Here is a 16442-nt window from a genome sequence, read left to right as displayed (position 1 = left end):
TTAGGGTTTTAAATTATGTATGGAATTAAACTAACAGTAATAATAGCTTGTATATAGGGAGGAGGTAACTTTAGTATTTGTTAGATCTTTGCATTTCGTAATCTCTAAAATAATTAAAAGACTAGCAAGAGAATATATAACTACTAAGCTTAATAGAGGGGGAAATATGGAATAATAAAAAGGCAAGAAAGGAAAGAAAGAGAAGTGTGGGAAAAGTACTGAGATGATACTAGGATGTCATTAAATGGCAGTGTAATCATAGATTACATGTAAATGCATTAAATGGTCCAGATAAGAGAGAAAGATTTCAGACATAATTGAAAAACAAACCTCACCTTCAATATAAGGGTATAGGGAGTCTGGATGTAAAAAAAAGTAAAGGATGGAAACAATTATCCAAAAATTAACCATAAGAAGGCTGGTATAGCATACTAATATAATTAGATAAAAAGGCATTAAGGCAAATACCAATTTTAGAGATAAAGAGGGACAATTTATAATAATTAAATGTTTCATTAGGCAGGAAGAAGAGTTCTGAATTTGTATGTGTTCAGTAACACAGCCTCAAAATACATTAAGCAAAAATAGAACATATGGGGAAAAATAGACCTCCATAATATTAATGGGCGATAAGCACATCTCTGTCTCTCTCAGTAGTTGGAAGAACAATGTGTCATTAAGAATATAGATTTGAACAATGTAAATAATAAGCTTGATCTGTATGACACATTAGAACACTGCGTATTATATTCACATCATTTCTTTTCAGTCATAAGTGGATTATTATCTAAATATTGTCCACATTCCAACCCTTAAACTAAGTTCTCAATAAATTTGAAAATACTGAAAATAATCTTAAGTGTATTCTCCAAGAGTGCTATTAAGCTGGAAATTACTAGCAGCCAGAATTAATAGAATAATCCTCACTTTTATAAATTAAGCAATACACTTTTATGTAACCCATGCATCAAAGATGAAATCACAATAAAAATTTGAGAATATTTTGAACTGATTAATAATGAAAATATTATAATTATAACTTGTGGGATGTAGAGTTTGGTAGCCAGCTACCAAGATGGTGCCCAGTGATTCTTGTCTCCTCATACTCTTACCCATTGGTAGTCTCCTTGTTGAATAGGGTTGACCTGTGTAACCTATAGGATACTGGGAAAGTGATGTAGGGTGACTTCCATTGCTTGATAGTGAAAGGTTATAAGACAGTGGGAGTCACTGTCTTATTCTCTTGACTTGAATGGAAACGTCTGTCTTACTCTCTTGACTCACTTGTCTTGAGGGATGCCCGCTGTGTCATGTCGACAGGACACTCAGACAGCCCTATGGAAAGGTCTTCATGGTGAATAATTGGAGTCTCCTACCTTAGCCCTGTGAGTCGGCCTTTCTGGAAGCATGTCCTCCATCCTCAGTTAAGCCTGGGCTGACATCTTGACTTCAACCTCAGGAGACCCTGAGCCAGAACCACCCTGCTAAGCTGTTCCTGAATTCTTGACCCTAGAGACTGTGAAATAATGAATATTTATTGTTGTTTCCAGTAGCTAAGTTTTGGGATACTTTGTTATACAACAGTAGATAATCCCCAGCTGAAGCGGTGCTGAAAGGGAAGTTTATAGCCCTCAACGCATATATTAAAGAAAAGGCTGAAATTCAGTGATTAGATGTATTTCTCAGAAAGTTAGAAAAAGGACAAGAAACAATTAAGGATGGAAAAAATAAGCATAACAGTAAAGAGTTTCAACAAAGCCAAAAGTTCTTTGAATGAAATACTAAAAATGGTGTAAGACTGAGATTAATCTAGGATCAAAATAGAAATATCATAAATAACTATTATCATATTTGAAAAAGAGAATCACTATAGAACCTTCAGACACTAAAAAGTATATTTTAAAAGTTTTATATGGAAAATTTGAAAAAGTGAAATAGGTAAATATCAGAAAAACACTAAGACTGGCACAGAAAGAAAATCTGAATAGACCTGTAACTATAAAATGCATTGAATCTGTAGTTAAAATTCTTTCTCTACCTGTTAGTATTTCTGTCAGAAATGTTTAACCTGAATCACATGAGGAAGCAGTCAGACAAATCCAAATGAACAGTTTATGAAAGCAATCTATATCCTTCAAAAGCTTAGTTTCAAAAAGACAAAAGGTGGGAGAACTATTTTATGAGGAAAGTAAAAAATGTGACAGATATAAATATGTGATTTGGATCCTGTCTTTAAGAGAGGGGAAAAAAAAAAGAAAACCTATAATGGACATCTGAGAAATTGGGGGAAATTTCAATATTAATTGTATATTAAATGTCTTGAGTCTTATAAATGTATTATGTAGGAGAATATCATTGTCCTTAGGAGATACATGCTGAGGATTTTAGGGTTGAAGTGTCATGATGTCTGCAACTTAGATTCAGATGGTTCAAGTCCATCCAGTAGCCAGGGGCAAGTGTGGCAAAATATTAACGATTGGTGAATCTCGGTGACTGGTATGTGAGTGTTCATTGTACTATTCTTGCAACTCTTATGCAGATTTGAAATATTGCGAAGTGACACTTGGGGAAAATGAACAAACACTGTACTATCACTGCAACTGTTCAACATTAGCAAGTACTACTAAGCAAGAAAAAACAAAAATGTATAAATATTGGAAAGAAAGAGAAAAAAATTCTCATTTTCTTTTTTTTGGCCGTGCTGTGTGGCATGCGGGATCTTAATTCCCTGACCAGGGATCTAACCCCTGCTCCCTGCAGTGGAAGCATGGAGTCCTAACCCCTGGACTGCCAGGGAATTCCCCCAAATTCTCATTTTTTTTTTTTTTTTTCAAGCAGTTTGATTACCTACTTGAAAAAGCCAAGAGAATCAATGGAAAATGCCTTGACAGATTTCAGTTTAATCTTACAGTAGTTGTGGGACCAGATAGTGATAATGGCTGCAGAGTATTGTGAATGTACCAAATGCCACTTAATTATACATTTTAATTTTATTTATTTATTTATTTATGGCTGTGTTGGGTCTTCGTTTCTGTGCGAGGGCTTTCTCTAGTTGCGGCAAGTGGGGGCCACTCTTCATCGCGGTGTGCGGGCCTATCACTATCGCAGCCTCTCTTGTTGCGGAGCACAGGCTCCAGACGCGCAGGCTCAGTAATTGTGGCACACGGGCCTAGTCGCTCCGCGGCATGTGGGATCTTCCCAGACCAGGGCTCGAGGCTCGAACTCGTGTCGCCTGCATTGGCAGGCAGACTCTCAACCACTGCGCCATCAGGGAGGCCCCAATTATACATTTGAAAATGGTTAAAGTGGTGAATTTAACGTTGTGTGAATTTTACCCCCTCCTCCACTCCCCCATGCTAATAGCTCTGTCTAGAATGCACGTGTGAGCACACAGGAAAGATTTGCATTTTAACAGTTAATAGGACAGCTTACTACCTTTAAATAATGCATTCTTTAATAGCAAAATAGAGGATCAACATACATTAAAGACTTCTTATTTTGCCACTGAATAAGTTGTAAAAGTAGAAGTTATTATGCTCTCAGGCACATGTTATATACTAGACAGTTACTCAGAATGTGTGATTTCAGGAAAACTATTCTGACTTTGGAAGTAGACATGTGAGATTGCAGTACAGAATCACAGAGCCAAAGGGGACTTTGAGAAATTGCAGTTCTTACTGTTCCCTTTATTTAGAGATGCATGTTACAGTCATCAATGAGTAGCTTTGAGGGTGGTTAATAAAACATGGCTATATGTCAGTGATACTGCATTTGAGGAAATGTTGTTACTTAGAAACAGTAAAAGGAAGGCTTCAAAAGTTAAAAGTGCCTGTTGGGTACTAAAAAAAAAATCTCTTAAAACACAAACTTAAGAGTATTTCCCTGGTGAATTCTATTAAAACCTATTAGAACTGCTGAGAGCTTAGTAAAACATGGGACCCATGTCCTAAAACCAAAAGTTTCTTATAAACCATCAATAATCAGTGTGCAAACATAATGAAAAAAGTATATAATTCACAATAGCAACAAAAGCTTCACATAGGAATAAACTTACCAGGAGACGGGAAAGGTCTTAAAAATAATGACAGAACCTTGGGTGGTGGGGAGGGCATAGTCTAATTAAGTGAAAATGTCTACCATGCTCCTGAATCAGGAGATTCAATGTTGTAAAGATGTCACATCTCCAAATCATGGTATAAAGTCAGTGTATTTACATTTGAAATCCCAGTTGCTTTGTTTTAGTGGAACTTGGCATGTTATCAAGTTCATTTAGAAAGAGAAAGATAAGCACAAATAGCCAACCTCCCCCCCCAATCCCTCAAAAAAACAAAAAACCCTCAACTTTTTGGCATACTAGATATTTAAAAATGCTTTAAAAGATGTTATAGAGAAAACAGTATAGTGTCAACCCAGGACTAGACAAAGACATCAGTGAGACAAAATAGAGAGCAACAAACGACTTGTGTATCTGTCATATTAAGTCACCTGTGTTCTAACTAACTTTAATTAAAATTCTTAAAGTACTCTGTTTGCAAGGTTACAAATTTTACCTTGTTTTAATTTTAATTAACAAGAATATCCAATTGTTAATATAATTTCAGTTATTACTTTTAATGGGATATTCTCTAAAACTCATTGTTAGTCCATGTTCTGAAACATATCTACTTAGATGTAAATAATCACTTAAAAAACCGTTCATTTCATATATTCGAAGAGAAGGAGCTTAGAAGAAGCTTCACTGAAGAAGTCATAGGTTCAGATCCTATCTCTCTTACAAAGTGTATATAACCTTGGGAAAAAGCATGAAACGGAGATAATAAACTATGTCTCTCTGGCATGTAATGATAAGTAAGTATGTAAATCATACGGAAAAACAAAACCAACCCATTTCTTCCCAACACTTCCTTTCTCTTAATGGCAATACTGGTCTTCCTTTTGCTTAAGCTCCTTTATCTTGAATGTCTCATGAGTCAGCAATTTGTGTTGCTTCTTTCATGAAGGTAGGGGGTACTGCCCTCCAGTTAAGGTTCTTGGATCAATTGGATTGATTCTTGGTTCTTTATCTTATCTGTTCCTTTTCATCAATATTGTATACTGCTGTCAGACAGATCTTTGGGTTGCCTTCAGTGTTTTGCTTGAGAACTACAGTTAACCTCTTAACTTGCTCTTATTGGGTCGAGATTTTCTGTCCATTTAACCCATTTCCATACCACTTCCAAAATGAACACTTAGTCTTACACATCTTTCTGTTAACTATCACATATCACATTCCCTCTCACTTTTGTATTTTTGTTCATCTTATTCCTTTGCCTAGTGCGTTTTTCTTGTTTTCCTTATATTTTTCTGTCTTTTAAGCTGCCTTAAAAGCTGCCTTTGGTCCAGGATGTCTCTGGACCAAATTGATCTTGCTTTCTCTAGCTTGTTTGTGTAGCGCAAATGTTAGCCCTGTTCCGAAGTTACGATATAATTTTTGTGTTTTCTTATAATACTTTTATGGTTTTGTTATTTAAATATATAAAATGTTGATCACTTGGAATTTATCCTGCTTTTTTACAGTCTGAAGAATGGATCCATTTTCTCCCCAGATTGTTGCACAGTTGTCCCTTTACCATTTATGCATTTACGATCCATTGTTTCCTCAACTGATTGAGATGGCTCCTTTATCTTAAGTCTTGTGTATTAGCATCCAGTTTGGACTTCACATTTTTCCATTGGTCATTCTGTCATTGTGTACCTACTGTGCCCCATAGTTTTAATTAATCGGCTTTGTGGTAGGTTTCACATTGATAGGACTAGATCTTTACTTTCTCTTTGTAAAAGTTTTTCTGACTGTTCTTGTTAGTTTTGAAAATAATCATTTATTGAGATCACGTTACATTTACAAATTAGAGATAGACTTCATTTTTTTACAGGTTATGAGTTTTCACTGCAATAATATCACCTATATTATGGATTTCTTGTGTTTTACTTAAAGTGTTAGTTGAAGTTAACTTTGAAAAACTGTTTAACTTCAGTAGCAGCTCAGGAAGCTGAATTGTAAATGTTTATTCCTTTTTAGTTTAGCCCAATGGCCAAAGGCTCTCAAAGATACATGGTCTCTACTGGTGCTGATGGGACAGTTTGTTTTTGGCAGTGGGATTTAGAATCCCTGAAATTCAGGTAAGTGACTTTAATTGTGTAATAAGTTTTCTTTTTTAATGGTGTTACAGTTTAGTCTAGTGAAATGAAATCTGATTATAAAGAGAAATTGTGTATTGTGGTTGCCTTTTTACTTTTGAATTTAATTTTTGTTATATACAGCATATGTGCCATATTGACTACTGTTTACACTGTACGATTTAGATAGTTGGATATGTAAAAGGAGCATAGCCATGCTGTCTTAGTGGGCACATTTTTTTGAAAATGAAAAAGTGATAGTATATATGTGAACATTTTGAAAAATGTTAGAAATGTATAATTACATAGGCAGAAATTTAGGCAGGATCATTTAAGAATCAGACCTGGATTATAGCCCTGCACTGCCCAGTGTGTTACCCGCTAGCCACATGTCTCTATAGAGCACTTCGGATGTGGCTAGTGCAATTGAGGAATCGAATTATTAATTTAAATTTAACTGATACGATTCAGTTAATACAAAACTTTTAAGCATATTTCAAACAACTTGAGTATGTGAATTTAGTTTTTCAGCTATAAGTTTTATGAAATCTTGAGTACAGATCAAGTATTTTTGATGAAAACTCTTCAAATTGAGATGTATTATTAGTGTCTAGTATGCTCTGGAAGATTTAAAAGATTTAATATGAAAGAACCTAAAGTCCTTAATAAAATTTTATTAAAATTGATGTGATATTTTGGATATATTGGTTTAAATGAAGTAAAACTAATTTTATCTTTTTACTTACAATGTGGCTACTAAAAACCCTACTTTTATCTTTATACTTATGATGTGGCTACTAAAAATTTAAAGTTACACATGTGGCTCGCATGCCCTTTCTGTTGGACCATGCTATCACCTGGTGGTTCTACATCCTGCTCTGCAGCCTCGATAATGGATTCTCTTACACTGTCTGAGCTTTAGTCACCTAAGTTACAGAACGGGGGTTAGTAGGCTTGCTCTTTCTGTATACTATGTTCTATATAAGTTTGGGGATTGGACAGTCCTCTATAATCCATCCAACTATAACAGCATATGTGGAAATATTTGGTATACTGTGAGGTACTAGAAATAACATTATAACATTTAAATATGCTAGATTAAAACCAATATTTTAAACCATGTTAATATGCTAAACTAACGTATTTTAAAACATCTTCTTTTCAAGTCCACGTCCCCTGAAGTTCACTGAAAAGCCTAGACCAGGCGTTCAAATGCTTTGTTCTTCTTTTAGTGTTGGTAAGATAACTTTAGTGTTTTTTTCCTTAGTTTTATTTTAGCATTTTGAATGACCACGTTATGAGAGAGAGCTGGCAAAAAGGAGGCTTAAAGTGTCCATATGAGCAATTTCTGTGCCCTGTGCCCTGTGTGTATGATAAACCAAGAATGTGGTTCTTTAACTGAACTGCATGTTTTTGGTAGTTTAAATTTGTTTTCCACACATCTTGTGAAATTATTCTCCATTTTCTTTCCTTGTACAGTGGACTTGTGTGAAACCTTTCTTTTTGGGAGAGGTCAAAGATCTTTCCCCACAGAAGTCTGAAAATTTGAACAAGTGAACTTTATATTCCATAGCTAGGTTTAGGTGTGTAAAGCTGTTTGGAAAGCAGAGCCCCTTTACATGCATTTTCAGAGCCGCAGCATCTTAAAGTCATTGTCACAACTAATACAACAGAGGGAGATAGTGAACATTTCCAGACTGAATTAACTTTTCAGTTCTGACACTACCTACCTAGAGATTAGTGTGAGATCCCACAGGTTAAGGGCTCAGTCCTACAAGATGCCCCACCTACCCCCAGCCTCAGGCCAGGTTGTCACCTGTGCTTCTGACTGATGGGCTATATAGAGCAGAGATTCCCACAACTTCCTCCTTGGGTTTGATTAATTTGCTAGAGCAGCTGACAAAACTCAAACATTTTACTCACTAGATTTTCGGTTTATTATAAAAGGATATAATTCAGGAATAGCCAGATGGAAGAGATGCATAAGATAAAGTACGTGGGAAGGGGCACTCTGGGTGTGCCATTGTTCTCGGATCTCCACCTGTCCATCAACCTAGAATCTCTCTGAACCTTGCCCTTTTGGGCTTTTTATGGAGGCTTCATTACATAGGCACAGTTGGTTAAATCATTGGTCATCACTGTTGATTCAGCTGTCTCCCAACTCTCTTATCACATGGTTGGTTCCCCTAGCAGTTAGTTCCCATCCATAGATGCTTTCCAAAAGTCACCTCATTAACATAAACTCTGGTGTGGTTGAAATGGGTTTTATGAAAATCAAGACACCAGTATCACTTCACTTAGGAAATTCTAAGGGTTTTAGGAGTTCTGCCAGAAAAAGGGATGAAGACCAAATATATATTTCTTCCTAAAAGTCACAGCATTACACTGCATTAATTTTAAAAGTTCTTTATATAATGAATTAGAAAACGGATTTATTGAGATAAATTTAGTTTTGGCATAGAGAGCTTGCTTAATTTAATACAGAAATTTGGTTAAGATATTTGTTACAAACTGGATTTTTTAAACCTTAAAATTTTTATTTCAGGTGGTATGTTTTTAGCCACAGGTAGTACTGATCACGTAATCAGAATGTATTTTTTGGGTTTTGAAGCACCTGAAAAAATCGCAGAACTTGAAAGTCACACTGTAAGTATTTACGTTTTAAAATTCTGTAGATTGTTAATATTCCTGTTGGTACATAACCTCATATTGCTAAGGGAAATTGTTACTGATTTTAATTTTAACTTAAATTTAGGGGGAATTGGATTTAAAGGTGAAGCATGATATTGACAAACTCAGCACCTGACTGTGCCAAATACTTTGCAGTGGTTATTTCAGCTTTAAGTCCAAACTCTTGATTATGATAATTAATCTGGGTGGATTAGGTTTGAATTGGGTCTATTTATCTAAACCAAGCTCATGAAATTAGAATGCTGTTTTATCAATGTGTACTAAGATAGAGAACTCTCGGTATTCTGGAGCGCTGGTTAGCGATCAGGTCATCTTTTCTCCTATAGGAAGTTCTGTGAAGTTATTTGATAAAAAAATCACTTTAAAAGAAATTATTATTGTTATTTTTTGCACATAATCATCGAAGTGAATATGCCTTGTTTTCAGCTACTTAAACCTTTTATTTTGATTACTTTCTACACATACCAATTTTTATACAGATGTAATTAATTGCAAATACCGCTTTAATTTTAGAAGTAGGCTTCTTTTTACCGCATGTGTCTATCTTTGAGACAAGAGCTGTATCTTAGTCTTATTAGGTTCGTAGTTAGATTCTTTGCACTTAAACGTACAATATATGTTTGAATGGCAGGGTTAAGCAGCGTAAGTGCATATCTCTAGCTTTAAACCAAATATGCTTCTGGCTCTAAAACTGAGTGGGTTTTCTTTGTGTACAGACTATGTAGATGATTACTTTTGTGTTTGTTTTTTTCCCATCTTTAGGATAAAGTTGATAGTATCCAATTTTGTAACAATGGTGATCGGTAAGTAAGTGTCTGTGTGTTTGCTTTTTTTTAATTTAATTTTTTTTTATACAGCAGGTTATTAGCCATCCATTTTATACACATCAGTGTATACATGTCAATCCCAATCTCCCAATTCATCCCACCCCACCCCCACCCCCCGCCATGTTTGTATTTGTGAGTGTGTTTTTAGGTAAATATACTATGCTTCCTATTAGTATAACTAATATATCACTTTGTAGGTATATATCATATTGCAGGTACTGGTTAGTAAATGTAATAATTGAAGGAAAAGTGTCTGGGGCAGGGAGGAAACAATTAAACTTAAGTTTTTAGAATTGTAGTTTCTGGAGCCTCCTATGACCAAAAGTAGTTTTTCTTTATCTCACTGCTGGCTAAATGTTTGATTTATAGGAAAATTAGGTGTAAGGATAAAGAAATTTGTTATATTTGAGTAGTTAAAAGAAAATCTTTTCTAATCAATCACTGTGAATGCAACAGAATTATCACTTAAATTAAATCTTTTGTGGTCCCCCTTGTCTTTTCAGGTACCATTCCTAAACTGTGATTTTTTAACACTTAACTTTATTAAATGATTGATTTATTTTTACACATGGCTAGCATGAATTAATTTGAGTTTAGAGTTAAAATGCTTATAATGGTGCTTTTGGTTTTACTGTTTCTTCCATACATTTTTAATTGTCCTTCTCCCCCCACATCCCCCCTCCAAATACTTATTGTACATTGTCTTTTCAAAACTCAATCTGTTCGAGAAGCTAGTGATTGAGTTTGAAATGTGCTTTACTTAATAGGGCCAGGCAAATCATAGCAAACCAGATTTTCTCTGTTTAGATACATGCTAAATTCCCTGTCTTTTGGAATTAACACCTACAGATTTACCTGCAGTCAAGATAGCTACATTAAAAATTTTTTCACTTGAAATTTTAACCATAGCCCTTGGTAGCACGTATGTGAGTAGAAGATCTTCTTTTCTTTTAAGGTTTTTAAGTGGTAGCAGAGATGGAACAGCACGGATTTGGAGATTTGAGCAGTTAGAATGGAGAAGCATCTTACTGGATATGGCTACAAGAATCTCAGGGTAAGCTGAGACGGTTTGTTTCTAAGTAGGTGCATCCTAAGTACTTGGTCTCTCTCTCTCTCTCTCTCTCTCTCTCTCTCTCTCTCTCTCTCTCTGGTTGGTTGATTGCTTTGTTCAGGGGACTGGAGCCACCTCCTATTAGAAGAGCTGCTATCTCAGTGAATGGCTCCCTCCTGCACATCTGACAGATAAATACTTAAACCTCGTATATTCTTTTTTTTTAGAATTAATTAATTAATTATTGGCTGCGTTGGATCTTCGTTGCTGCGCGTGGGCTTTCTCTAGTTGCGGCGAGCGGGGGCTACTCCGTTGTGGTGTGCGGGCTTCTCATTGCGGTGGCTTCTCTTGTTGCAGAGCACGGGCTCTAGGCGCACGGGCTCAGTAGTTGCGGCTCGCAGGCTCTAGAGCACAGGCTCAGTAGTTGTGGTGCACGGGCTTAGTTGCTCTGCAGCATGTGGGATCTTCCTGGACCAGGGCTCAAACCCGTGTCCCCTGCGTTGGCAGGCGGATTCTTAACCACTGTGCCACCAGGGAAGTCCCCGCCTACTATTTCAAAAAATATATAAAAATAACTCAAGTATATCAAATGTGGAAATTTTCAGAAAATTCTCCTTTTTGAAGCTAGGATTTTTGGAATTTTTAAGAAGTCACTTACAGCTACTTCTGGCGAAAAAAGCAAACAAACACACTTTAAGTTTAAAAAAATTGGGCTCCAGTGGGAGTGAAAATTTTTCTTTTTGTATGCTGAAATTTTGGTTTGTAAAATGGCATTGAAGGCAAGTTTGTCTAACTGTCCCCCTCCCTCAACCTCCAAAGTCTCAAAAATGTATCTTGAGCATCTTTGAGATAAGTTTAGTACTTTCCAAGATAAATATTACAAATTTCAAATACATTGCTTTTTTGGTTTGTATATTTTGGGAGGAAGTACAGGTGGTAGAAAGAATATGTGTTTTGGAGTCAGACCTTTGCTCAAATACCATTTATTCTGTTTATAGCTATGTAATTTTGAGAACATCATTTAATATTTATTAATCTGTTTCATCATCTGGGAAGTGAGACTACCTGCCTTTAAGTATTGTTGGCAATTTTAAATCATATGAAAATTTCTAGCACTGCTTGGTCTAGAGTAGGTATATCAATGTTCTTAGCAGTTTTTCTGAGAAATGTTACACATTTTAGACATCTTCACGTCTGCTTTATTTTTAGTAATAGTAGGAGAAATTAACCCATTCTCTGCTGTGGCTCAAACAATTGTATTGGATTTCAAAATAAATTTGATATTAATATTTTTGTGAAATAATCTGTGATAGAGAATGGAAAGAATACATACTAGAAATCTGATAATCCTTGTTCACAAACAAATCTTTACAATTATTTAAGGATGTTACATCTGGATATTTAGAAGCATCTTAGTGTGAAAGTGAAAAATAATGAAAGAATGGCAGTGAAGAACATCTGAAATGGTATTCGCCCATGAACAATTATTTTATTAGGCAAAATAGGAATACCATTGTAAAAAACTTGAATAAAAATCTTTAAATGAGACTGAAAACTATTTATTTTTCTTGTTGTTGCCCTCCCTTCATGGAGAGAACTTTTCTTGTATTTTCCCTCATGGTGGAAATATTCTTTTCTCATTTAAAGTTTTACTTATTTCACATCTTGAAAGGCAGTGTTTTCTGTGTGTAAAAATTGATGGATATATTTGTTTTAGTGTTCTAATCTTGGCTAATCAACTTGATGAAATGCAACACGTCTGTTAGTAAATTCAAATGAAGCGTGGAGGGTCTTAGCCTGTATTCCATTTTGTCATTTATTTATTTACTTATTTGGCTGCGTTGGGTCTTAGTTGTGGCATGTGGGATCTTCGTTGCGGCATGCAGGCTTCTCTCTAGTTGTGGCGCACGGGCTCCGTAGTTGTGGCACGTGGCCCAGTTGCCCCGTGGCATGTGGGATCCTGGTTCCCCGACCAGGGCTCAAACCCGTGTCCCCTGCGTTGGAAGGTGGATTCTTAACCACTGCACCACCAGGGAAGTCCCCTTTTGTCTTTTATGTTACACTTCCTCTGATCAGTCTAGTTAGAATTATTCTCTCATTTGTGTTCCATGGTGCTTACATAGATGGGTGTTACATAGCACTCATTCCATATTCTTGTAGCCGTTTTCTTTAAAATACGTGTTTATTATATGCTTAATCATTTCTTAGAATGTGCTCTATGATTTCAGAAGCAGCTAGGTCCCCCCAGTCCCCCCAACCCTATACTACTGACTGCTGTATTTTATACAGAAGCTTTGCATATTGCTTTCATAAAGGCAGCGAAACACTGCAGACATGTATCCAAGACCGTTCTTGGCAAGGACCTGTAGGAACAGTTTATAGGGAAGTAGAAAGAGTTGAATGCAGCTCATTTACAGTTCAGCAAATTGAGAGTCTGTGTCAGGCACTTTACTAGACATTGGGGTCATGAAGATGAATTACTTTCTTTCTGTCTTCCTGAAGTTTTTTGTCATCTATAGAGAGTGAAGCAGTTGAAAGTATTACTTATAGGGCTTGGGGTCAGGAGAAGGGAATAATTAGAAAAGAGGTAGAGAGAAAAAGCTTTGCTTTTATGAGCAGCAGCGGTATTCTGAAATCTGCCTGTATTCAGTCTCCGAAGTGTTTGTAAATCATCCCTTACCCCTCGGGATTTTGCCCTTATCTTTTTATAGATAACTTGTTGCGGGTCAGATGTGATGAACTCTCTATCGAGTTGGTAAGGTATGGACATGAGCTGGATTACTTTAGTTATTTTTGTATCGATGAGGGATTGTGTACATAGTACAGCCTCCTACACATATAGCATTGCACATTTCATATTTTTTTTCTTAGAGATTTATCTTTAGAAGAGGAAAGGTTTATGAAACCCAAAGTAACAATGATAGCTTGGAATCAGAATGATAGCATTGTTGTCACAGCTGTGAATGATCATGTCCTCAAAGTGTGGAATTCTTATACTGGACAACTGCTTCATAACTTATTGGTAGGTAGTTTTTATAAAATATAACAAATCAAAAATTTTTGAACTATAATTTTATTTTTAATAAACATGTTTCATTTATATTATCAAATGAATAGAAATTTGTATATATACTAATATATAAATTACTGTCATTAATACATATTTAAAAACTCTTATACACTGTGACAATATGGGCTTTTAATTTTAAACTTATAACTTGCAAACCCTCCTTAACTGTATGACTTTGTTGAATTAAGGGACATGCTGATGAAGTATTTGTTTTGGAGACACATCCCTTTGATTCCAGAATTATGTTATCTGCAGGACATGATGGCAGCATATTCATATGGGATATTACAAAAGGCACCAAGATGAAACATTATTTTAATATGGTAAGTGGAGTGAGAGGTATCTTCACGCATGTTTGCATTTGTTTCAAGTATTTGGATAATGAAGTGTAGCCAGAAACCGATCTGCATATTTTGGCAGTTTATATTTCTAGGAATCAGGGTACTACTTAGTCTGATAAATATCTGATAGCCATAATATATACATACATACATACATACAAATGTGAAATTAATCTGTATAACTAATTCACATGAGGGAAAATTTTCAAAATTTATTTATTTAGCTTTGTGTGTGTGAATTTGTCCCCGTCTGTGTTTATATTGGCAAAATTATGGTAATTCACACAACTTTTTCACTATTTAAATTTATTAAAACATTTGATAATAAGGACTTCCTGGCCATCCAGTGGTTAAGACTCAGCACTTCCAATGCGGGGAAACTAAGATCCCACATGGCACGTAGTGTGGCCAAAAAAAAAAATTTGATAATTAAAAATAATACTCAGTAGAGTCATCTAGGGAATCAAACATCATTGTTTGTTTTTCAGCGTTTCTTCTTTTTGCACACGAATATTTGAAAACCAGATTACGATCTTATTGCATGTTTTTAGAATTTCTTATACATGACTACAATACAGTTACCAAAATAGGCAAATTTAACATTGATAAAGTAGCATTATCTAATCCAGGTTTACATTCAGATTTTGTCAGTTGTCCTAATAATGCCTTTATAGTTATGTTTTACCCCTTGGACCAGGACCTAATTCAGGCTCATGCATTGTATTAAGTAGTTATGTATCTCTAGTTTTGTAAAATCAATAATTCTGCCTTTTTTTTTTTTTTTCCTATATCTTGCCCTTTTACAGGCAAGTAATGTTACAGGATATCTCTGTTTTGTCTGATATTTCTTCATGATTCAATACTGTTTCACGTTTTTTTTTTTTTTATAAGATGTACAATTTGCAAATATTCTGTGAGTTGTTTTTCACTTTATTTTTTTTAAGATTTTAATTAATTAATTAATTAATTTTTGGCTGTGTTGGGTCTTCGTTTCTGTGCGAGGGCTTTCTCCAGTTGCAGCGAGCGGGGGCCACTCTTCATCGCGGTGCGCGGGCCTCTCACTGTCGCGGCCTCTCTTGTTGCGGAGCACAGGCTCCAGACGCGCAGGCTCAGTAGTTGTGGCTCACGGGCCCAGTTGCTCCGCGGCATATGGGATCCTCTCAAACCAGGGCGCGAACCCGCGTCCCCTGCATTGGCAGGCAGACTCTCAACCACTGCGCCACCAGGGAAGCCCCACATTTTTTTGATGTAATAAAACATAAATGATAGTGTGCCCTCCATTATATTAGAAGGCACATGATATTTATATGTTCCACTGTTATATGGTGATAATTATTAATATTTGGTTAAGGTGGCATCTGCCAAGTTTCTCCACTGATTTTTAAAATAGTTGTTTTTTTCTTTGTAAATCTTAAACTAATTTTTTCAGAGACTATGTAAATGTCTGGTTCCTCATTAAACTTTCACAAATATCAGTATCCATCGAAGGCTTTCTAATGGCATCGTTCTTTACATGTTTATTAGTTGGCATTCTTGCACATAGTTTTGTAATCCTTTCTCATTTTATATAAAGAATGTTTTTCAAACCCTTAAATATTTTTTAAGAATTTGCAAATATATTTTTGATGGTAAATTCAGCCTACCTTAGAAGTATGTTACCTACATAGTTAATTTACTGTTATTGAGTATTTAAGTGGTTTCTAAAATATGCACAGCAACAATACTTTGAATGTTTTTAATACATGGCTGTTTAGGTAGATCCCTGATTATTTCCTTGGGATAAATTCTGAGGGAAATGTGTAAAAGGGCTTGTACATTGTTAAGACTTTTGATTTATATATATATATATATCTCATATATATATGATAGGTTTTATACAATTACTCTTCAGTTTATATTGAGATCCAATGCAAAGTATAATTAATTTTTGAGGCAATATGGTAGCATCCTATAGGTGAATGATTCTTAGATATTTGATTGAAGACCATCTTAGTTCATGTGTTCCATGTTTTTGTTGGTTTTTTTTGACCTTAAAATTTTAATTTCAATGTGCTTACACTGGACAGTTTCTTCAACAAACAGTTTAAAATACAGTTTTTTATTTATTAACATTAAGTGCACTAAAACAACTCAAATAGCATGACCCAAGTACATCATTAGGCATCTCTGAAACTTGCATCTCTGTTCAAATTACTGGAAAAAGAACTAAGCCTTCTTCAATTTTTCTATGGCCTTAAAATTCATAGGTACATCCATTGTTTAATTAGCCTTTAAAACTCAATAGGAACATTACATACTAAATTTAA

The 16442-nt window shown here is 35.3% G+C and overlaps 1 protein-coding gene across 4 annotated transcripts in view; it reads left to right on the top strand.

Annotated features, from left to right (window-relative positions):
* BRWD1 (bromodomain and WD repeat domain containing 1) overlaps positions 1–16442 on the top strand; it is a 131840-nt gene that overhangs the window by 36896 nt on the left and 78502 nt on the right. For 3 of the 4 annotated variants that reach the window (XM_068547101.1, XM_068547099.1, XM_068547098.1), the window contains 7 exons: positions 6059–6159; positions 7323–7393; positions 8702–8802; positions 9610–9650; positions 10630–10728; positions 13597–13747; positions 13984–14118. In XM_068547101.1, the coding sequence (XP_068403202.1) occupies positions 6059–6159; positions 7323–7393; positions 8702–8802; positions 9610–9650; positions 10630–10728; positions 13597–13747; positions 13984–14118 (699 nt within the window). Of the gene's footprint in view, positions 1–6058; positions 6160–7322; positions 7394–8701; positions 8803–9609; positions 9655–10629; positions 10729–13596; positions 13748–13983; positions 14119–16442 lie in introns of those variants that run through there. The other variant, XM_068547100.1, reaches the window with a different exon arrangement.

The sequence above is a fragment of the Eschrichtius robustus genome, chromosome 6, assembly GCF_028021215.1.
Source record: "Eschrichtius robustus isolate mEscRob2 chromosome 6, mEscRob2.pri, whole genome shotgun sequence".
NCBI classification, from domain to species: domain Eukaryota; kingdom Metazoa; phylum Chordata; class Mammalia; order Artiodactyla; family Eschrichtiidae; genus Eschrichtius; species Eschrichtius robustus.
This window is presented reverse-complemented; position numbering and strand designations above follow the sequence as displayed.